This window comes from Syngnathus leptorhynchus, chromosome 14 (assembly GCF_054491065.1).
Source record: "Syngnathus leptorhynchus isolate UIUO chromosome 14, UIUO_Slep, whole genome shotgun sequence".
NCBI classification, from domain to species: Eukaryota; Metazoa; Chordata; class Actinopteri; order Syngnathiformes; family Syngnathidae; genus Syngnathus; species Syngnathus leptorhynchus.
Genome location: NC_141208.1, coordinates 2,409,278 through 2,433,155, shown reverse-complemented (window position 1 = coordinate 2,433,155; position 23,878 = coordinate 2,409,278). Strand labels below are relative to the sequence as shown.

Here is a 23,878-nt window from a genome sequence, read left to right as displayed (position 1 = left end):
TGAATAAATATACACGACAGTGAAAAGCCACACTTGGCCTAGTTTCTGTGGTAACAAGTAGGCCACGGGCCAGTGTGATGGCCCAAGAAGCACATTTCTTCCAACAGTGGTCAAATCTCATCACCCAAGAGAGGAACACCGACCCGCTTTGACTCGCCATGAAGTCCAGGCTAATGGCCTCTTTTTTTTTTTTTTTTTAGCTCAAAGAAATGTCTAGAAAATCAATACAAAACAGGACATATTCTGAGAGTGTCTATATAATACTGCAAATATTAAGATATTTTAGAACTGTTGTAACCTATGGAATTTTTCCCCCCCCCCTCGCTACAAGTCTGTTATATTTGTCGATCGTGTTGCAGTCACGTCCTTCCCACTAAATCACTGTGATATCATGTTACTCGTCAATATGCTGTACAGATATTCAGGTTGACTCGAATTGATTTAAGCTTTCAACTAACTGCATTTTGCTTTGTTTTGCTCGGATATGCCTGCATGTTAAACAAAGAGAAATTGCACAAAGGATCATCAGGATGCCGGATGTGCCAATTATTTATTACCTTATGCAGGGAGAAGGTGCGCACGCAGAATGTGGCCAGTTCCATGGTGTCCAGCAGGGTTACCTGGATGGTCCCATACGTGTCTGTCCCCCGACTAGGCCAGTACTGGTCGCATTTTATCTACACACAGGCAAAGAATTAGAAAAAAAAAATTCTTTCTTTACACTCCAAACAATAAAAATAAATAAAAATAAAATAAAATAAAATACATTAAAATAAAAATACATACATAAATAAATAAATAAATAAATAAATAAATACATAAATAAATAATGTAGATTTGCTAGCAGGGATTACTGCACTGCAAATAAAATGCCACGTCGCTCATATATGACAGCAGACGAACCCGTGATTTCTCTTCCAATCGTGTCATCATGACAACAGAAGCCGCCCGCTGCTCCCACACCATTCTCCAAAAGTCACCAAATGTCTCAGCCAGTGGCCCCTGGGTGGCGATATAGGCATTCTGCTTTCTGTAGCCGTCAATGTGATTGGCATTGATGTAGTCACTTCCCAGGACACCTGCAAAAAAGACATTTTTGGGGTTATTTATATAAACTGGTCTTAATTGCCTTTCTTGCCATTTCAAAATAAGTGGTGGAACATTTCTTAAATCCAAATACAACTGTGTTATGATACCAAGAAGAGAAAATTAATTTGTAGTTTTCCATTTTCACAATCCTTTGAGGGCAACCCGGATGAAAAATGACTTTGACATCTCTGTTGTTCGGGTTTGGTGGATGAGAATCAAACAAAAACTGTACACACACACACACACGAGTTCCATTCCAAATCTCTGCTGTGCTGGTTGCATTTGAACACGCTTGTCTTGTTTGTTTGTTTGTTTGTTTGGCTCCAGAACCTTGTCTGCAATTTCACTTTTCATCCATCAGCCTGTCTCTTCCACATCCCCATCTCTCTCTCTTGCCAGCTCGTGCTTACCTTCAATGGGTGCCAGGATGACTCTGGTGTGATCGTACGCTATCACGTTAGCATAGCGGTTTTTGGGCTTGTTGACCTCCAGGTTGGAATGCTCCCAAGTGAATTGCTGCCCGGGGTCAATGGACTGGGGGAAAAAAAAGGGAAGCAAATTGCACGTCACCGTGCCGTGTCGACACAATTTAATGGCGGATTTGTTGACGTGGAATGATAGCCAGCTTCGTAAAGTGTTCGAAAATGCATCGCTGAATAAATCATAAGCTTGTCTGGACACATGTTAAATAGCCTTTGCTTTATGAAGAGAGTGCTTAAAAGGCTTAACACCTATGAACTGGAACACTCAGAGAGCACTTGTCCACATTTTACCAAGAGCAATAACTTGTCTACTTTTATACTATCTATTTGTGTTTTATTATTATAATTGTGGGTGTCTGCGTTTCCTTTTAGACGGCGTCTGTAGTAAATCGATTTAGACACCGTGCATGTATTGTATACTATAGACTGTACTTTTTTTTTTTTTTTTTGCTAGTCTCACCTCGTATTCCTGGGAAAGTCGGAGATTGTCGTTAGCTTTCATCAGCTCGATATGCTCAGCCAGCTCGTTGATAGGAATGGGAGGATGGCTCATCATTCCTGCAAGACAGCAAGCGTGCCAAAGAGCAAATAGGTCAGAGGTCGCCCGGGCTTTGTCCGGATAATTCAAATGAACGTGGGTCGCCATCACTCATTCAAAGATGTGTGTATAATGGAACATCACATAACATTAAGGAAGACGCCGAGGCAGAAAATCAATGTGCACGTGGACAGCGCGAGTGGTGTTTGTTTTGAAATTGTTTTCCTTTGATAAATTGCTTCGTGCGGCATCAGAGAAGCAGCGGAGTCGACAAAACAAACACAGACGGAAGGCTAATTAGGAGCGTTTGAACACGGGCGCACAAAGGAGGCAGCACCCCACCCCCCCCTAAACCCTTTGCACCAACATCCAATCCAGGTCTTCAATTTGGATGCATTTAAATGAGGGGAATCTTACTATCGAATGCAGCCAGCCAGTTTTGCACGTCATGCAAATCAATTCCTGCACTCATCTGCTTCTGCGCCATCCACAGGTAATCGCAACATAATGTCCCTCTCATGCCGGCTTAAATGACCTCGGAGATCATCGGCGGGAAACAAATTTCATCTATTCAGGGCATCTCGGAGGCACAAATCTCAAGGGATGAAAAGAGAGCACTTCAAGGCTGCTGTCATGCGAGAAAAAGAAAAAAAAAATCACATGATGGAAGAGAGGAGCTTTATTGTATAGTCTTGGCTTTGCATGGGGAAAAAAAAAAAAAGCTCAAAAGCTTCATCTTCTGATGTTCTCCATGGAAACGCATCACATTTTCAACAAGGACATTGTGCACATAACTGGTTGATGAAAGGCTTTTTTTGGGATGGCGCATAAAATGGCAGAACTGGTGGCGCCATCCATAACCAGCATCTCACAGCGAGAGCGGAGGAAGTAATGTCGTTACTTCACAGTAGGCTCTTACTTGGCAAGATCAAGCAGTACGATGAGTCAACCTTCGCTCGTATCATTTCACATTTTCAAGTTAATTCAAAAGTAGTGGACTTTTCTCGTTTCCATCTGTTCGGGGATGCAGTGCAGGTGGGTGGTTTTTTTTCTTTCTCCCCCACTCACATTGTGGTGACTCAGTCATGATGCTCTGACCGCACAACATGGATGGAGGCCAAGATGACCTCAAGGGTACAGATTGCTTCTCTTGTACTGATGTAAAGTGCATTAGCAATAAAAGTGACTTCTTCCTATTATTATGATTATTATTATCATTATTATTATTAGTCACAAAGTGAAGACGCTCATTGTCAAATGGAGAAAAAAAAAAGCACTTGACATTATGAAGAACTGGAGGTCAGCTACTCTGCAGGAATTTGTGGCAAGCGCTGACTGTTTACGCCATGTGACAACAATCACCCATCAATTATTGTCAAATACAAATGGTTGCATAAGGAGTAGAAATCAGTCAATACATTCATGATACTCTAGGTGTGATTTACTGGGGAAGAAAATATGTGTTTGGTTACACATTCCATACCTGGTGTCTGGAAGTTAATTCGTCTCATCTCCACGGGGTCTGTCGGGTGATGGGCCATCATCTCGGCATTACTCAGAAGACTTTTGGTTCCTGGCTCAGACTCCTTGCGCTTGCTGCTTCAGATTATGAAGTGAGCAATTAGCACATGCAAAAATCCAGCCAGAGAAAATTAGACTCAGCACTACTGACACATCATTAGCATTAGCACTGGTGACTCAATGCACATACTACATGAACAGATATGACATTTTATGTGCGAGAACAATAATGTTGTGTTATGTTGTAATTGCTCGGGGTGCAAGGTTAAAAAAAATCAAAACAAGCTCGACATTGGTGTAATCGTACCTGTCAGGTTTGCTGTTTCCAGTAAAACAAGAGTGCAGGAAGGAATAATTAAACAAAAGACAAGGAAGGAAACAGACAGAGAAAAATCAATATCGTGCATTAGTATTCAAAAGCTGGACAGCTTGCAGCACAATGAAGGTTGAGCACTTCAAACTAGGAAACATTTCTTCAACAACTAAAATGGTTTTATTTTAAGCTATGATTTGGTAAAAAAAAAAAAATCTAAATTTGGCAGTTGTGTAACAAGTATTACTACATTCGGTGGAAGAGTTGAATACATTAAGATGCAAATCAAGATAAAGTTGCAAATTCAGAATTGATTTGACAATATTAAAATGTATATCAGGTGACTTCATTTTCTTTCTGTTTTGGAAGTCGTGCTTTTATTCTGCAGCATCTTAGTCGTTTCTATTCATAAGAATTATTGGCTAAACTTCAAAATGAATTTCAATTTGCCACTCACTTCTTGTAGAGTAAAATAGCAATGACGATGCAGATGATGAAAACCACTGCCAGTACTGGTCCCACCACCCAGATCAGACCGTCGCCCGCATCCAGGGGCTGGGGGTCGGAATCCGGGGCGATGACGGGATCTGTGTAAGGGCTGGCCACGTACATCTTCTGTTGGAAAGCGGACAGGAGCGATCTCAGTAACTCCGGCCGATGTTACATTAGGGCTGTATTTAAGTTTACAGCAATATAACACAGTAAAGTATTTTTATTAGCTCAGATGGCCTTTTAGAGAGCAGCCTGCGGCTGAAATACTCTGTACAAAAAAGGCTCGGAGCTGAATATTTATGTCTTTTCCAATTCCGTTGCTCACATCTAGCAGTGGCAAACACAAAGAGGCAACATCTCTCCTGCCGCCAATCAATCTTTATTAGTGCCGTTGATGGAAATACATGAAGGTTATTGCCTTTTGCTGGCTATACCTTGACTGACGCAAATTTTATTCTCACAGCTGTGAGGCCGTATTGATCTCCGTGCATAAGGACGGCCTGCCTCCCTAGTGATGGGGAAGGGAAGGGGGCGGGGTCACGAGAGAGGTCAGCTTTCGTACCCCGGTGGTAGAGTTGAGTTCAGCCAGGATGAAGAAGACGTATTCCTGCCCGGGTTCTAATGCGCGGTTCTCAAAGCCTCCGTAGTCCAGCTGGTCCCCGAGGGTGAAGAAGGCTGGTAGGGTGACAGGTGTGAAGCGGGCTGTGATGTAAGCGCGGCGTAGGTCCACCTGCTTCTGCTGGCGAGAGTCCCTCTGTTTTTGACTGATGTCTTTTAACAGCTGAGAGGAGGAGAGAAATGACTCATGTTTTATTTCTGAAAACTCGGATTGAATTCAAAGTACGCTCATTTGTGCCGTGTGGGCGTTTATGGATTCTTCCTGCCTGGCCGTTTTTTGTTTTTGTTTTGGGTGGTTCTCTCACCTCCTCCAGATCCATTTCATCCGGGCTTTTCAGGTGTCTGATGACACCTCGGGCTCTCCTCAGTGGAACCACAACAACATAAATATTCCTGGGGGGGGGTTATAAAAACAAAATTGTCTTAGTTTTCATTATAATTTCTTTTCATGACAGATATTTGTTTCTTAATATATTTGCGTTATGTTTTGAAGACTGAAGCTAGCCGGCTTCGCATCTTTCCCAGATGCCGCAATATATAAAACAGCCCGTTGTTTTTTTTTTTCTCAATTTCTCATAAATGAGATGACGAAAAGCTGGATTGACTTTGTCAAGAGCCGGATTGATCAAGAGAGCTGAGAATCCACAACAACAAACGCCTCCGCGGTGAGAATTTTATGACGTCCAAATCCACTTGAGACGTTGCAGGAATGCATGAATGAATTGTTAATGGGCCCAGCATCGTCTCATCCAGCTGTCGGAAGTCCCAATTAGGTCTCCAAGTGATGGTTGTCTTACTTGACAGGAGTTCGAGACTCCAGCGATGGCAGAATTATGGTGACCGTCGTCTCCGTATCCCGGGTGTGGTCGATCTCCGGGCGGCGGATGTTGATCGGCGGGGATGTTTTGGCGGTGATACGGTGGCGAAGGCCGCCCATGTTGCCTTCGGGTGCCGTGATCTTAAAGTCGTAGCTGGTGTCGGGCTGAAGGTTTGGGATGACCGCCTTCTTCAGGCGAGCGTCCACTTCCATCTTTTGCCGATTATACTCCACCTTAGGGAGAGCAGGTGAGGTCAGCACTTTTAGTCGAATGATTATTATATCAATAAGCCTAATGATAATGTAGCTATTTGAATTACACACTAAAGGCAATTCATTAGTCTAAAATCGACTCTAAAAAACATTATTTTATGCTAGACACGGTTCATTTTTTTTCTCATGGCAGATCAGCTAGCACAGGTTCAGTCATTGTTGCTGGGCCTGTATGAGCTAAATATAGATCCAACTGTTTACAATTTCAGATTCAATTTCCGGGAGAGCATTTTGCATTTGTCAACCTTTTTTTTTTTTTTTTGCAGATAGCAGCAAAGTGAAATGAACCAATTAAAGCATCTGGACTCTTGAATTTGTATTTTAGGAAATTTCCTTGGAAATGCAACAATACTCTTGTTGATCATTTTCAGAGGTCATTACAAGATATTTTGACTTTTTGTGATATGGCTGGGAGAAATTAGATGCTTCCACTGCTCTATAGTGAGGCACGCTGGGTCCATATTAAGATACTAAATTTGGTGTCTCACCCCAAAGGGCTACATTGTAAAAAAAAAAAAATCATGCCCAGTTAGCTGCCTTGTGACTAATTCTATCATTAAAAATATGTTTGACGGACATACACTAAAGCGATACAAGTTGCTGCTCTCGGGGAACTCCCACGTCAGAAGAACGCTAGTCCTCGTGGCCAGATTGACTGAAAAATTCCTCGGTACGTCTGAAAGAGAAGAAAACGGCACTCAGTGGAGCGTTTTGACTTCAAATTACAACTTTGTCTCCTTGTTGTGAACCTGTAAAGGAGGGGGGAAAAAAAATGGTGTCAGTCAGGTGAGACGAACTGGTTAAGAGGATGGACAGGTGATGAGGAGAGTGGAGAAGACAGCGCAGCAGTCGGAATGTGACATGCCACATTCACCGAGTGTAAGCTTGTGTTTGTTCCACTTTCAAACCCCGCGCGTCAACAATGGCGGTAGACTTGATCGGATCGAATAAACCTGCCAAGCCCGACTTTTCCGCTTGGTTTCGACTCTCTACTTACCTTGCGGATGAGATAGCGTACTGTATATTGATGCCTTGTATTGACTTTTACCTGAGGGGAAACGTGATAAGCGGTGCTCTTGTAGCAAAACAGCCATTAACATTCAGCCTCTTTTCCATTGGTGAAGGGAAGGTTAGGTGATGGAGGTAAGTGAGTGAGTGGAACAGGTAGAAGGGGTTCCTCGCCTTCCTCGGACTTATTTTCAGCATCTCTGAGGTGAGGAGGAAGGGGCAGGAGTGTGTGGGGTGGGGTGGGGGGCAATCTGTAAGAACTGGCCTTCATTTAGTGTTTGGGCGTGATTTCCACAGCAGGGGGGGGGAAGAGGTGAAGTCGAAGCAGTGCTTGGATGATATCCGGGCCAACTCTACCTGTTTCAAAGGCCCGGGTTCGGCACACCCGAGGGGGGCTGAAGGGGCCGGGCCCTGCCTGGTTGTGGGCTCTGAGCTGCACCTCGTAGGCTGTGCTGTGATTGAGGCCCAGGATGGTGTAGCTAGACTGGCTCGCCGGTAGCGTGACCACACGCGGGGGGGCACGGAGGCTCGGTAATAAAAAGTTCCCCGCGAGGCTTGAGGCTTTGGAGCCTGAAGTCTCTTTGTAAGCGATGTTGTACTCTGTGATGACGCCATTGCTCTCCTCTCGGTCGGGAGGGAGCCAGGAGAACTGCAGGGAGCAGCAAGTGGCGTTAACAAAGTCCGATATTTTCGGGTATCCTGAGGGAGGGATGACGGGAACGCTTATTTCCCTCTGTAGGACATCGCCGTAACCCGCTCGGCTCTTTGCGGAGAGCGCAAAGATGTAGGTGGAGCCCGGGGAGAGGTTTATGACGGTGAAATTTCTCTCTTTTGTGAAATCTATCGAGGTCTCCAGGGATGTATTCTTGGGGCCAAACTGGAGGCGGTAGCCTTGAATTTCCAGAGGGAGCCTCTGGCCATCAGAGCCTGACGCTGCGCATTCCAGCGGAGGAGCCCATCGAAGCACCACTGATGGACCCAATCCCAAATGTGCCCACAGGCAAGGAGGGGCAGGTACTGCAAAAGATCAAAAAAGTTAGCTTTGATAATCCATTTCACGACCTCAAAAATCGTTGGATTAATCCAGCCGCGAATTAAAAACCAGCGTGTGTTTGCCGCTATCGTCTATTCAGCATCTGCTTACCCATCCCTGAGGTCTTCACCAGCTTGGCTTTACTATGTGCTCCATCACCTTTGGTGGTGTACGCTGCCACCGACACAGAGTACAACGTCTCTGCTTTCAGGCCTCCCAAAATCATCTCCTGTCACGGTAAACACAAAATCAAAACAATTGCGGTATTTATCTTTCATCAACAATGTAGAAAAGTCCAGGATCTGAATATATTTTAATTGGATCGGGGGGGGGCGGGGGAATAAATAAAAGGTCATTCCCGCATCGATTTCGTATGGGCTAAATATATTGAGTCTCTGCTTGTATTAATTTCGAGTGAGTGTGCAACTCACATACTGAGTGGAATCATCCTCCTCCATCTTAACCGCCAGGCGAGACACAGCAGACAGGCGAAGCCACAGACAGAGGAGATGAAACCGGAAGGAGATTTAACCATCAAATCATTCATGGTCACTTCATCACATTTCCATGATGTCACCTGAGACTCATCCAATAAGAGATCTTTTATCCAAGGAAGATTTCGGGATTCGCTGCCGCCGACGCGACTGTAGTGCACCTGGTAACCACGGATCTGACCTTGGCGTAACCTTGGCAACACGGACCGCCAAGTGACCCGGAGTGCGGAGGAATTGAAAGGGGTGACATCAATGTGACGAGGGGCCGCGCTGGGAACTGCACAAGCCAACATTTACAAATCATTACAGTATTTTCACGACATCGGGATCTACAGTGGAACTTCCAAAGTGGAAAACATCCTCAATGCGTTACTTTCTTTACTTATATTGTAAAACACGTTTGACTATGCCGACGGTAAAGCCGCTTTAAAAGTGAATCACGTTTTATTTATAACTTGATATGAATATTCCGCATGTTTTTGTCGTGACGCCCCTTGGAAGCGCCTGTGGCTCTTCTTTGGAAGTAAGTGGAGCAAAAAAAAAACAAAAAAAAACACCTCAGAACCAGAGTCGGGTGACTCAACTCATGTGATTTGGCTTGAGTCAGACTTAAGTCAGCAATTTCAGGACTTGAGACTCACTTGACTGAAACTTAAGAAAGACACAACTATGAGCTTTTTTTTCTGCTGGAAATCCAAATTGATTCAAAATGATTTTGGAAGTCTCACTGTGATCATAAAGGCATCAATAGTCTTACCATCCTCATCTGTTCTGCAGAGCACAGGCAAGCTGTTGGGTCCAGTTCCCTCAGAGGTGGCAGCTGCCATGGTGATGTTGTACCAGCTCCATTTCTCCAGGCCCTCAACTAGCGTGTCCGCCTGCCTGGCCGGTATAGGCAGCCCGGACACCTCCTGGCCCTGACCTTTGCCTCCTGCCCCAGAAACTTTGCGGTACCTCAGCTCATAACTTGCCAACTCGCCATTGTGGCCCTCCTGTGGAGGCGGACGCCAACTAACTCTCAGCGAGGTGGAGCTGGCACTCTCGCAGGATACACCCTCGGGTGCGGCTGAGGGTTCTGATTGGACAAGGGGGAGGGCAGTCGTTTGACAATAAAGGGGGGGGGGGCAATATAATAGGATAGGATAAAAAAAATAAAAATAAAGGAAACAATAAGAGATGACGGTAAACCCAACCGAAAGAGATGACACCGGGATAAGCACTCGGTGAACACTTAATGAAATAAACCGGAGACAAGAGTATTGACCGTGAGGAGACAACTTCAAGCGAAGACGTCTGGGCTTGACGAGTGCAGCGTGTGTGTGTGTGTACAAGTGTGGGAGTCAAAAACCCTGCCTGACAGATTCAAGTATCTTCCCACTCAGCTGTAAAGCCGCTGCGCCGTTTTGCCTCAGGGGACAATCTAGATGTGCACCAAACCTTGGCGATAACAAAGAGCACCCTGGGAAATGCATTGTGCTTCAGGAAATAGTCTGCTTATTTAGACTTGCTTCCATTTTGACATCCACAAAGGGCAGAGAGTGTGAAGCCACACATGGTCGGACATGTTTTTTTGATCCCCGTTGCTCTTCCGCACACTCACGGCTGACAATGAGGCACTCGAAATCGGCTCTGATTCATATGCTGGCTTTCAATTATTGTTAGAAATGAAGCGCAAACATGCGAATCTACCTTTCATCTCTCTGTGACATGCGCACACTCACGGCAGACGACGAGGCGCTCTAAAGTGGCCACTATCAGAAGGGAAGATGCATTTTTGGGTTGTTGAGACATAGTGAGCTAGCTAACTGCACATCACAACCTGGCCAAATGATTATTTTATTGATTTAAATTTTGATTTATATTATTATTTTATATTAATTTCTTTATTTTAAAAGTAGAAATATAGCACAGATGAAAAACATTTTTTTTTTCCAAAACATTTTCCAGCTCGTCAATTTTCCTGTGGACAAGATGCAGAGATACATTCTATATTTTTCAAAATAATCTGTGACTGTGTGGACATATATGCAACACATCACACCCCATAAATTGGTTGTCAAGAAATGCCCCAAAAAAAAATTAAAAAAATCACACCGTCTGGCGCCTACGTACAACCTAGCGGGCCAAGCCACAATCCTTTAAAGCTCCTCTCCAATGCCTGCTCGCCAATAACTGGCAGACATTTTCACCCTTTCAAAGATATTAGACAGATAGATAGAGTGAGGGAAAAGGAGGGTGAAAAGGAGGAAGAGACAAACATTAATCGCTGCTCCGTCTCCATCTGTCATGATGTTTTGGCTGTGAAAAAAAAAGGGAGCTGAGCGGAGGAGGAAGAAAGTCGCAGTTAAACCGCAGATGGATGGATGGATGGATGGAACGGAGGGAGATTTGGGACATATGACTTGATAAAGGAGATCAATGGTCACATGGTGTCAGACGGTTGCACAACGCACAAGTGAAATTTTTGTCGACGTGTGTTTTCGTGACATTTGTGTACACAAGGTGAAAGAAAAACAGTATCAATGTGTGTGTGTGTGTGTGTGTGTGTGTGTGTGTGTGTGTGTGTGTGTGTGTGACCTACTGGCTTGCGATGTCCTCTGCACCAGTTCATTGGTGAACGCGCCGATGCCTTTGTTTGAGATGGCTGCCAGGGAGAAGGAGTAGTCTGTGTTGGCTTTCAGGCCCTCCACCGTGTAGGAGTTTCGGGGGCCAAAGGTCAGCTTCTCCTAGGAGAGAAAGAGAGGAACGTGTTGACCGATGCCAAACAGATTGTTGTTGTGATGTGAATGTTTTGTAGATGCTCTTACCAGACTGCCAAATTTGACAGGTTTGTAAAGGAGCTCGTAATTGATGATGGCCATCTTGGTGTACGCGGGCTCCCAGGTCAGCTCGATGCTGGTGTCAGTCACCCTTCCGATTTTAAATTTGCCCGGTTGACCTGGAACTGGGGAAGGAAAAAAAAAAAAGATGACTTGAATTGATAGCATGTCTAAGAACTTTTTTTTGCAAAAAGAATATTATTTTGGGTACTTTTGTCAACTTTTTTTTTAGCAACACCAATGAGCCAAAATATTAGGAACAGCTCTCTGTGTGTGTAATTTGACACAATTAAAATCGAAAACCTAATTACAAGACTTTTGATCAAATGAAGAGTAAAACAAAAAAATTCTCTTTTTTTTTGTTTAATTCAAAATACCTTTTCGCCTAATTCCATGTGATTTATGTTGTAAGCACAAAGCTGTTCTTTCAAATATTTTTTACTCAAACCATATGTTTCTCTTTCTGTAAATGCTAGAAACTGACAAGATGTTCAGGTACAAGTGTCCCGAGTCTCCACCAGATTTGTAATACCATCACAGATTTGCCGCCTTTAATCTCGTCACGCCTGCCGACGAATAAAACTTTTGCTGCCGTCGTGACTGGAGGAGCTGGAACGTACCAAATTTTTCCTCCTGATAAATATTAATCCGTTTGCAGTTCACAAGTCTCTGCAAACTTAAGCTTGCGCGAGTTACTCATTTGAAGGATGGCGCGTGTTGTGACAGGTCACACCCAGTTCGACGTGGCGTCTCGGTTCCACTTGTCATCTGAATAATCTCCTTGCTGATGCTGCGGGGCAGCGGGCTAAGTGCCCCGACAATTAGCATGGCGCTAGCATACGCGATGTACAATATGACCAACCTCCTGGCATGACTTTAACATGGACCGGGTCAGAGAAGGGCCCGTCCCCGACGGAGGTGAACGCCAGGACTTGGAGCGTGTACGTCTCGGAGGTCACCAAGCTCTGTATCGTCGTGATCAGACTGTCCTGGACGTTATGGATCTTCCACTCGTTTATGGGCCGGGACGGGTCCATGGTGTAGTACACGCGGTATCCCTTCACCTGCAACACGGAGAGATTGACGGATAGCGTGTTGAGTTTTTAAGGTCATCCTCAACTGATAAGTAGTCTTGCACTTAATCTCACTGTTTTGCATGCACGCTAATCCACAAAGCCTTGCTCCGGCATAGCGACAAGGTGTATTTATCACAGCCAAGGTTATGAATTACGGTTACTTCTGTCCAGATGGCCCGACGAGGTTGCGCTTCACGCCTTGTTAGAGGTCACTGTCATAAGGTGACGACCTCCCGCGGCTGAAGGTCGGACAAAACACCTCAGTGTGTTGCGACGATGTCACCATATTTGTTTACCGTCCTCACTCGTGACCTCCACCGGCAATCCGTTGTCACTCCTTTAATAACTTTAATCCTCAAATGCACTTTTGTGAATAGTATTGGTGCTGGGGAAAAAAAAGGAAATGGGCTTCCAGAGGGAGCGCTCTTCATTTAGAGCAGAAAGCACCTTTTCTTTCTTTAGAGATTGAGCTGGTAGAAAGGTGGAGCACAATCTCTATAAAGGACATGAACCTGAACACTCCAAAACACTTCCCCTGCGGGGAATTTTATGAAAGCTTTAATGTTTTAATCTTCTTAAAGTCTCGGTGCAAATCTGAAACATTGTTAGTCTGTCATCAGTAAAAGCAAATGTAATTTCAGATGGGGATAAATGATTTTTTTTTTTTTTCTTGCACTATTAGCTGGCAGCAATGCCGCGACTGTTCATGTCACATGAAAGTAATTACTATTTTAAAGCAATCACTTTATTGCTCCCCAGTGAGCTGCTGGCTGTGCACAATTGAAAGATTTCAGATGTAGAAAGAATCCAAAATATCTGTAGTCTTAATTAAATATGAGTTAAAAAAGACCACTGGGCATTCCGGGTCCAATCGGTAGATAAAAACATACGTTGCTGACTTGAAGCTAAATGAAATTTCATCACTTCCCACCTGCCCATTCGGCTCCTCCGGGTCCTCCCAGCGAACCATCACCGTGTTCTGCGAAATAATATGGGCTTGGACATTTCGCGGCGGGCTGGCCGGTGCCTGCTCGCCCGTCCGGGCCTCGACTCGCACGGAAGGGGGACCCTGGCCGATGCTGTTGAAGGCCGATACTCGGATCTCGTACTCGGTGTTGGGGTAGAGCCCACCGATGCTGTAGCGGGTGGTGGTGATGCTGTCTACCGTCTCGTACTTGCTGTCCGGACCTTTGGCTCGGTACTGGATGATGTAATAGGACACCGGGTCGGGGTTACCCGAGTCCCACGTGATGGTCACGCTGGTGGCTGTGGTCTCGGTGACCATGGGAGTGCCAGGAGGTTTTGGCAGAGCTGGGAGAAAACCAGGATAGATTATTTAAAAAAATGTTTTATGGTAAAATGATGCAAAATTGAAAATCTTCCATAGGAATTAACAGGAAGTGAAACCAACCAGAAAAGCATTGGGTCTTATTGGGGGAATGGGGAAAATATATTTTTAGAATCTGTTTTTGCGGATTTTTTTTGTAAGTCTCTTACTTTTGACTAAGACCTGAGCCGTAGCCTCGATGATACCCAGACTACTCATGGCCACGCACGTATAGTTGGCCGACTCCCGGACGCCGGTGAGTTCCAGCACGTTGCGACCGAACGGCATCTCGTCCTCGGGGGTCAGGTCCTCGCTGCCCACCATCCATTTGACGTAGGGCATCGGGGCGCCTACCGCCACGCAGGTGATGTTGACGCTCCCTCCCGGCATGATTTCGTGGTTGGAGGGGGGGATGGAGAAACGAGGGGGGACGCGGCGCACTGGTAAAAGGAGGAGAGTCAGGTGGGGAGGGGGGAGGAAGTTGAGGGATGGAAGGGGAGACGGAGAGAGAGAAAGAGAGAGAGGTCGGGTGAGGGGGAGAGAGTCAGATAGAGAGGCAAAGAGCGAGTGAAGAGAAGAGAGGTAACAGGGAAGGGAGAATGAACTTCAGGTTTTTTTTTTTTTCCTTTTACAGAAATTACAAAGGGATATTTCAAGTTTACTTTATGGTATTGATGAATCCAACAGAAAGACACACATCTTGTTGAGCTCACCCCAACAGAGTGAGCAAACAATAACGTGACATACTCTTGAGTAGCGCTTCAACAATCGGCATGATGTCAGTTTCTCTTGACGGAAATGTTATATTTATTAATGGTGGTGTCAAATTTTTTTTTTTGATTTAAATGCAATATAACATTTCCTTTCTGGCATCGCTTGAAGCTATATTAGATTTTGAATTGTTTGAGTAAATGTCTATTGGGACATCTAGCGAGGACACCTAAAGGAAACGAAAAAAAAAAAAAATCATCGATAACTTCAATCCTTGTGAGAAGACTTTTGACAAAACGTCGGCGTGCGTCTGTGGGGATTTGGCGTCAAATTATGCAGAGTAATATTTGAAACTTTGTTCTAGCTCATCCCAAAGGTGTTAGGTGGGAGTTCTTTCTCACCAAACTCATCCATACTTGCCTTTAAAGGCTTTTGTGCATTGCTGTTGAAACACTCAAGTCGAATGGGGTCTAAAAACTTGAGAAATTATATCCCTCACTCTCTTCTAAACCATCTGTCTTCTCTGCCCAAATTTTTTGTCTTAAGGTTGAATAATAATTCATCCAAACCTCAATCGATGATTCAATCACTAGCGAATTGTGCCCCAATTTTTTCATTTTTTCATCCATGCCAGCGTTACTGGATACGGAGAGACTGAACTCATAAGTCACTTTGCATGCCTCGGCGACTCAAGAGAGAATAACAAAAGGTGGAGAAACACAACACAGATAATGTGAAAGGAAGACACAAAGGAAACAAAGGAGAGGAAGATGAGACGGCCATGGAAGTGAGAGAGAGAGAGAACAAACGACTCTGCTCGGCTTCCACGCGATGACGTGGCAATGTAGGAAAGGGGTCACATTGCGACAACAAAATACTGTACAGTACACAAAAAAAAGTTTCATACGGGATAACAGTGTGCAGTCCAAATGAATGTGGACAGGTGAGGGCTTCCAATAAGGTGCCGTGACACGTCCGACAACGTTAAGTCGAGAACAAGACAACATGAGAGAGGCAGAACGGAGAGAGAGAAGAAGAAGAACAAGTGCGGGCAAAAAAAGTGAGGTAGTATGTGCATGTTTATAAGTTCATAAACTTATGTACATGTTTCTGGCGCTTCTACACATCAGGGTCGCGGACAGAATGCCGAGGGGGCGGAGGAGAAAAAGAGAGAGGGAGGGAGGGAGGGGAGAGGAGGGGGAGAGAGATAAAGACAGGGTTAGAAGAGGGTTTTCGGGGGGATGGAGGGGAGAGGGGCAAAGAGAAGAAGAGCGAGGAAGAAGAAAAAACATGAATCTATTTAAAAACACAGCTATATCAGAGTCAGGCCCATTCAGAGAGCAGGTGCTTCGGAAGTAAGAAAAAGAAAAGAAAAAAAAAAGATAGGAAGGAAGGAAGGAAGGCAGAAAAAAAGTCACAACAGAAAAAGACAAAGAGATCAATGGACAGACAATTCAGAATGGAGGAGGAATGAAAGGGAAGCGAGAACGAGAGCAGTAAAAATCTCATCACTTCAGAAAAAAGAAAAACAAAACAATCAATGAATAAAAGTCAACATGGTTCCATTTGGATTTCCAACACAAAGAAAAATAGAAGGACTCTTACTAGTGTTTTTCTAATTTACTAGTGACAGATAAAGTGGGAAAAATCAATTTTTGGAATACTTGAAGAAAATAATGCCGGAAGATGCCCAGAATTGGATAGAGAAGAGACAGAGACAAAAAAAATTGTTAGAAAGAGACATGATTAGGCAAGCATCTCCTCCCATCACAGCATGCTCTGGACACACACTGACACACACACTGCCCCCCCCCCCACCCACCCACAGACCAACATTCAGCATGCAACAGTGTGCAAACATATACGTGCAATGTCACTACATCTTAACCTGATCAATATGCACATAATACAAATTTTAATGAGCAAAAAAAAAAAAAGTACTTTAGAATGTTAAATGACAAATGAAGAGTGCAAATGGAAAATCGACATCTCAAATTTGTATCAATCTAGTATATTATTATTATTATTATTACAGGTCTACAGCATGTATAAGTCCGGCTAGCAATGCGGCTAAAAATAGTTTACGTTAATGTTCATGTTAGTGAGGGGCGTGGCTTAAGTCAGAGACCTGAGGAGAGGAGTGGAAGTGAAGTGAAGCTACATTCAAATCTTGCAAACTCCTCCAGTATGCAACTAAGATGCTTTTGAGGAAAAAAAAACATGATAGAAGTCTCTCTACGGTGACATTTGATCACAAAAACAGACGCATCTCATCTTCGATTCCTCAACGCGCTCATCGAGCCGCTTGCATAAAAAATAATAGAGGCAGCCCTCATGATCCCTCTCTTCCACTCTCCATAGTTTGAATGAGGCGTGAGGTTACATCTATATTCGCCGAACCAGCCTCTGCCTTGAGACTTCGGAGTCGGTGGGTTAAAGGAGCCCTTGGCACAGCCACGGGGATTACGGCGCTATCTTTGCAACTTCTAAACTATAGCGCATATAGAGGACCATCGGCGGCCTGACATTTACTCTGGCTCAAGGACACAACTTTCATTACTCATGTAATAAGGCCAAACTTATCCCCTCAATACTTGAGAATGCGAATGAATAGAATTGATTCCAAATGTCAATAGAAGCGTGTCCGAGTGTTTGGCGGCGATAGCGACGGTGCAGACGAGGGAAGCTTCACAGACGGCATTACGCAGATTATTTTTTTTTTTTTTGGTCACTGCAAGCAGATCAGAATGTTTCCTTTAAGTTGTAAATATTGGACTCAATCACAAAAGCCTACTTAAGCAATTTCATGCTTTTCATTTATGAATGATTGCATTTAGCCATCTAAATACTTTCAGGATTTGTTAACTGGAAAGAATACAGAATATGATGATGATATTTTTGTACTTTGAATTTGGTGGAGGGAGAATAAAAAGTCACTGAAGGCTCCTCGTCTTTCTTACTACAGAATGAAGAATAACAAAAATGCAGAGTCTGAAAATTTTGCAACACTTGTTGCTTTTTCCTGAGTGAGGAAAAAAATCTATTTGAGGAGAAGGAGGTGCAAATAAAGTTGTAAGCAATGGGTTCCATTCCATTTAGTTTTAAGAGACAATCCCCTGTCGCTGTTGCTGCTGAAGTGGACACACTGAATCCTTGACACTTTCATCTAGAATTTCTAGAATGATATTGATATTTTGATCAAATAATGACAAAGATATTTTTAGATTTTGTGGAGATTTTAAGTATAGATATTATATTTAATAATGACAGATCTCAGTCCAATAGTCCTTTTTATTTATTGATTCATTTATGTATTTAAAATACATTGTCACAATATATTGTGACCCCAAGTCAAACTTGACTTGACACTGAGGAAACATCTGCAACTAAAAATATCATTTTTGCTGTTTATCGCAGGGTGCCAGTTTTAGCGATATAAACCGCGACGATGAGTCATCGGCGAAAACTCGCTAATCAACTGTACTAAAGATGAATGCGAGGGTGACGTCAACATACAGATGTGAAATTGGAAAAAAAAATTCAGACGTTAAGAAAGCGATGCAACGCATGAAGTGCAGCTTGAACCCAAAATCTGGATGCAACAAGTTCAAGACTGGAGCAGATGCAATGTGTCAGGTTGGTGCAATGGGGGTAACAAGACAAGACAAGACAAGTTTAATAAGAACATAAAGTGTGGGAAGCATGTGCGTCATGCTCTTGACGTGCAAGCGGTGCTCCTTTCTCTTTCTTTCCCTCTTTTTTTTTCTCACTCCTTTCATGCAATCGTCACCTCTATTATATCATCCAATTCTTTGGTCTGCATGACAACAGTACCATAACATGCAAAAAAAAAAATAAATAAATAAATAAATAAACAAAAAAACAACAACAATCAATTGGGGAGAGGGTGCTGCACACAAAGCAGTCAATGCATTTGGCTGCAGAACGGAGAGCGGATTTGGAGAAATTAACCGAATCTGGGAGACGTTTTTTTTTTTAAATAGAGTACGGAGGTCTTTGAGGATTTTCTTTCTTTCTTTCTTTATTGTTTCTCTCTGTTTCAATAAGAGAAGCTTTCTGAAACAAAGGAGTAACAAAAGAAAAGAGAGAGCACACCAACCTTCTCGAAGCTCTGAGGGATGGAAGGGGGTTGATGCGGAACACAATGACGTGAGGAGAGAGACCGAAAAAACACAGAGAGAATAAAAACGGCCTGCGCAAAGCCACAAGGGCGCACACACAAAATCACACACACAATTATTAGAAATGGTTTAACAAAGATTATGTGGATGCACAATGATGTTAGCAATGTCATTGTTTTTGGACATCAAATGTCGAAATGTATACTCTAATTGATTGACCTGGTAAGAGTTAAACTCAGGGGTGGGCAAACTTTGATGATCCGGGTTTCCATTTCATTTCTAAATCATTAACTGGGTCATTTGTTGACAAGATATATATATTTTTTATTTAATGTATGTAATGGCTAAAAAACATTTCGATAACCAAGCTATCCATGCTTATATGTTGTTAGGCTTTTCTGTGAAAAAGAAATCAAAACAGCCTAAGTACATAGTTATTTACTCAAATGATTCAAATAATTTTAAATGCATTGTATTTAAATTTAATTGTATTATTTACAATAAATTAATAACCAATGAATCATATTTTATTTTGATTTAAGGGGAAATCATTTTTTTTCCATCTAAACATGACATTCCGATTAAAATTGCATTTGTGAAATATGACTTAAGCAGGAACATGTCCACATTTTTGTCCATCTCAGGAGGCGGCCATTTTGCAAATGCTTACGGGCTCAGTGATCAACCAATCACAGCTCAAAGCCCAAAAAACAGGTGAGCCGTGATTGGGTGCCCGTCAATTTAGCGAACGCATCCGCATTTCAAATCGAAGAGCTTTTTCTTCTTTTTGATCACGTCGGCCTTCTGCTTCGACAGCATTTGAATGCCGATCATGATCAAGGTACTTTAGAGAGCTCATTATTTTTGGAGGATGATATTTGTTGTCAAAAAATAGCTATATTGAGCAAACGCTGACGTTAAGGCTTGGCGGGTCAAATTAAAGAACAGATTGGCCTCGGGGTTATCGTTTGCTCACCGCTGCTCTAACTCCTCAGGTACTCCTCAGCCCTCAGGTACAAAATCAATTTTAGCAGACAGTGACGTCTCCATGCAGTTAAACCGTGGTGTGTTTTCCAGCGCACCACAGTTTAAGGTGGAAAAATACCAAACAAGATCAACACACACTGCTGACAAATGACTTGGTTAGTAGTACTTGTTGAAAGAGTAACGTCATGGAAAAGATTGGTCGGAACTCAACAGCACCCCAGCAGTGGCCATTTCATCACGGTGTTTCTAGCTAGCTATGTGTGTCGTTGTTGCGTGTTTTTTTTTTTTCAGGCCCTACCTCGTACGTAGAGGTTGGCTGGCGAGGAGTAGCGCACACCTTGAGAATTAGTGGCCACGCACTCGTACTTCCCTTGGTCGGTTTCCTCGCTGTTCTCGATCTGGAGAGCTCCTGGGGGGGGGGGGTCAAAGACATTTTTGATGGAGTCACATGGTTCATGTCTGGGTTTTTTTGCTCTTATATATTGTGACCCCAAGGAATGGTCACTTGTATTGCTTCAAAATCCATCAAAGTCTGTTTTGTTGTTATTTCTTTTATAGCGAGGCAATGTTTGAACTGAGTGCAAAAAAATAGGAGGCAATACATTACGTTTCCTGTCAGCGTTCTGTCATACAAGCATGGTCACATTCCAAATAAAACTCACATCTCAAGGTACCACCGGGACTAAAACGTGATGCCAAATGAATGCAAAAAGTTTGTCAATCAAATAGAAGTGCCCAAACAACTTTTTTTTTGTTGCCAACTTTTTATTTTTGGTTTTAGCACACAGCCCCCAAGTACCCCTGAGCAACAACAAGCCAACAATACACTTTAATTCATCCGCTTGGCTCTTTTATTTTCTCTTCTTACTTTGTGTGTCTCCCCTATACTAAAATTACACCCAACTTTTGTCAGGTGTTCTTTCCTTCATCTGGTTCCAAAGCGTTCTATTCTTACTATTTGCTAACGGGCCTTTTGAATTACCAACAGTGATTTTTGTTTTTTTTTGGTTTCCCTTGCAGCCGACTGTGTCACATTCATCTCATTCGAAACCAAGTTTGTCATCGAGCCGGGGGAGGAAGTACATAACCGGGGTTTACACTCTGCTGCATTGCGCTGAGCAAAGACCAAAAAAAAAAAAGGGCAGAACATTTGAAAGTACACACAAAGTGGAAAACAAAAGGAACCCACACATACACACAAGATATTGCATATTGTAGAGTGAGATACATTAAATCCCCCAGGCTGATTAAATATATCTCGAGTTCATCGGAAAATATATATAAGCTGCACGAAAGCTTGTAAAGCATCAAAGTTTCGCAGATTTCTTTTTTCCTAAGATGGCAAAAGTATTATTTTTCGAATGTTGGTTCATAGACATCAATTTAATAATAATATAATAAATAAATATATATAATAAACCTAAAAAAAACACAAATATTTTTAAGCTTGTTTTTATTTTTATTATATTATTGTTTATTAATGTAGGTAAGAATGGAATTGTGAAAATCGAACGTCAGGTATCTCTTGTCCTAAAAAAAAATGCAAGTTTGAATTAGTGAGATATGCCCAAACTATGAAGAATAAGATGCTCAGCAAAGGAAGCTGAAACTTTGCTTCATTTTAGTGTTTAAAATCCTCATTTGTAGCCCTTCATTAAGTCCAAAGTGGGACAAATGCTTCTGTCTTGGTGGAGGCAAACGCTCCTGTAAAAATTTGTGATCCGGGTCCAATTGCCGCAAATCAAAAGGCCAACCAACTATCCCCGTGCCGACTTCTTACTCGAGTAGTTCTGCTTTCCACTGTCTCCGTAAAGCATTCCAAAGCACCCCGAACAATATTTACATAGTAAATATCTTTTTACGGTTTAGTTGCAGAATTTGTGTGGAATATTGCGGTGAGTATATTTTGCATTAAATGGGACTTGAAAAAATCTGCATAATGTCGCTTTTATGAACAACGTTATTTCCCTTCTTAAATTAAATGTAGTGCATTGACGCCGCGTGGACAAGATAACATTACATCGAACCCATCAGAAAAAGTTTGATATGTTTCATCCATCTTGGCCTCAACTTTTCAGAACTCAGCGAGCTAAATCTATCATCCACCTGAGTCATTTTTTTTTTTATATCCCAGACACATGAAAGGAAAACAGTCTCTAGTGTTTCTCGTTTTTTTCCCCTCCTCCTCTTCGCTCACAATGCAGCGAAAGCTTGTGATGAACAGGATTAAGAAATCATTAGAGCCCAGCTCTCCTCTGGTATAGTCAGGAGTACAATCAGACGTGTCAGAGGTGAAGCCGACGTAACGAACACAACAACTCCTGTCTGGCGCAAAGGTCGCGGTGGGCGCGGGCGTACTGCGCATACACAAGTTAGCGGTGGTCAATCACCATGCGAGTCAGTCAAAGGTTGACCTACAAAAAAGTCCAAGAAATGGAGAAGTAAGCTGCTTAAAGAGCCAGACTGAGATAGGATCTGTGTCGTCACACTTTTGGTAAAATGGTGGGAGGTGTATCATGACTTTCCGGCTTGAACCGATAGCTCAAATAGAACACCTGGAGCCGGTGAAGGTAAAGCGCTAGCATCCATTAGCAGACGGGTAATTACTTCACACCTTTGAATCGCTTGACTTTGATATCTTCAATGTGAGTCGTGGCGGATAGGTTTTCTTATTCTAATCCCGCCATTGGCTATTCATCATTTTCCTTTTGTCAGGAATAATAAAATAGCCTTATTGATTTGAGATTGTCTTTTGCCCAACTTTGGCCAACCTTTAACCACAGGCACAAATTTTGGGTGAGGCCCGTCAATCTATTACCCAGCAGTGGACCCCGGTGACCATATTGCGGGCCATCTGCTTGGCTGTGGGTGTCAGAATCCGTTAAGTGCTTTGGTAAACTCTGCGACTCTTAGTTTCTCATGTCATATATTTGACAGACAGTTAAGCTTCACCTGACTTACATCTGAACCGGTAAGATCTGTTGATGAGCATTTTTAGAAAAAAGTTCTTAGGTTGTTCAGAGCAACACCTTTTATATTGTATTGATGGTTTCTATAATCGCGCGGCTATTAAGAGATGGATTAAGTGGGGGCAAATCCCCCCCCCCCCCCCCTGAAGGCCCAGGTAGCAAATGCCGGCCACCGGAATGTTCCTACAAATAGATCCTGGTTGGGTCATTAAGGCTTTGTCCTTAGAAAAACAACCAAAATCCTCCAAGGCACTGTTTCTGTACCCTTGACACTTTTACAACTAAAGGAACCTTTTCAGCCCTGAAAAGGGCACAATGGAGTTCGATAATTAGCCCGATGGAATACATTAATGTACTTTGTGCCTTGAGGGACAGAAATTGATTGCGGCTCTATTTCGGGAAGTATGGAATGGTTCTAAAATAGTTATCTCTCAAAATCATTTTTCATCCTCACCCGTACGAGTCACAGGAATAGTTCCAGATCTTAACAAAAGGAAAAAGAAGGAAGGAAAACAACATTTATGTCCCCAAACACACCCCTGGCTGTGATCCAGCGAGAGCTGGCAGCCGTCTCGGAAATCAGAGTCTGAGCTTGGAAGGTGCCCTCATTTAAGTGATGTGAAATGAGCGTCATCCGTACAACATTTTGTGCATGGCTCAGGTGTAATTGATTTCCTCTAAGGCGTCTCACTGCAACGTTTGCTTCATTATACGCCGCATTTTGTTGCTGGCTTTTGTTGAGTTGAAATCCCATTAAACCTCACGCTGCCATTTGTCTTGGTGCGCTTTCATCGGAGTCTTACTCATCTTAACGTGCTGCACTTGTGAATAAATGGCATGTCTGGGTGGTTTCCTGTTGACTATTTGTACATTGACCAGAGAAGAAGCAGAACGGCATTGGGCATCATTAGCATCAAATTTGAAAAGGTGATCAAGATGCAGCTCTAAAAATTGGAATTATCAAATTATTTTCATGTATTTATTTATTTATTTTGACTGACATTAGGAATATGTGTGTATATAGAAATATAAATACATATATATATATAAAATATATAGATGTTTTTTTTTTGTCCATATCTGATAGCTTGATTGAAAAATAAAAAAATAAAAATAAAAATCCCATGTAATTTAGAAGAGACTGATGTCCCAGACTATTTCCAAAACAT

At 42.9% G+C, this 23,878-nt stretch overlaps 1 protein-coding gene across 1 annotated transcript in view; it reads right to left on the bottom strand.

Annotated features, from left to right (window-relative positions):
- The window catches only part of ptprsb (protein tyrosine phosphatase receptor type Sb), a 40,790-nt gene that overhangs the window by 5,252 nt on the left and 11,660 nt on the right, over positions 1-23,878 (bottom strand). Inside the window, exons 5-26 of the mRNA XM_085929615.1 lie at positions 20,039-20,149; positions 14,071-14,340; positions 13,505-13,884; positions 12,360-12,561; positions 11,486-11,622; positions 11,260-11,404; positions 9,436-9,753; positions 8,762-8,955; positions 8,616-8,642; positions 8,296-8,413; positions 7,509-8,168; positions 6,725-6,819; positions 5,851-6,104; positions 5,359-5,446; positions 4,998-5,216; positions 4,401-4,558; positions 3,938-3,949; positions 3,593-3,708; positions 2,032-2,129; positions 1,500-1,623; positions 904-1,079; positions 558-677 (exon numbers count right to left, since the gene is read on the bottom strand). Coding sequence (XP_085785741.1) covers positions 558-677; positions 904-1,079; positions 1,500-1,623; positions 2,032-2,129; positions 3,593-3,708; positions 3,938-3,949; positions 4,401-4,558; positions 4,998-5,216; positions 5,359-5,446; positions 5,851-6,104; positions 6,725-6,819; positions 7,509-8,168; positions 8,296-8,413; positions 8,616-8,642; positions 8,762-8,955; positions 9,436-9,753; positions 11,260-11,404; positions 11,486-11,622; positions 12,360-12,561; positions 13,505-13,884; positions 14,071-14,340; positions 20,039-20,149 — 4,022 coding nt within the window. The remainder of the gene's footprint in view (positions 1-557; positions 678-903; positions 1,080-1,499; positions 1,624-2,031; positions 2,130-3,592; positions 3,709-3,937; positions 3,950-4,400; positions 4,559-4,997; positions 5,217-5,358; positions 5,447-5,850; positions 6,105-6,724; positions 6,820-7,508; positions 8,169-8,295; positions 8,414-8,615; positions 8,643-8,761; positions 8,956-9,435; positions 9,754-11,259; positions 11,405-11,485; positions 11,623-12,359; positions 12,562-13,504; positions 13,885-14,070; positions 14,341-20,038; positions 20,150-23,878) is intronic.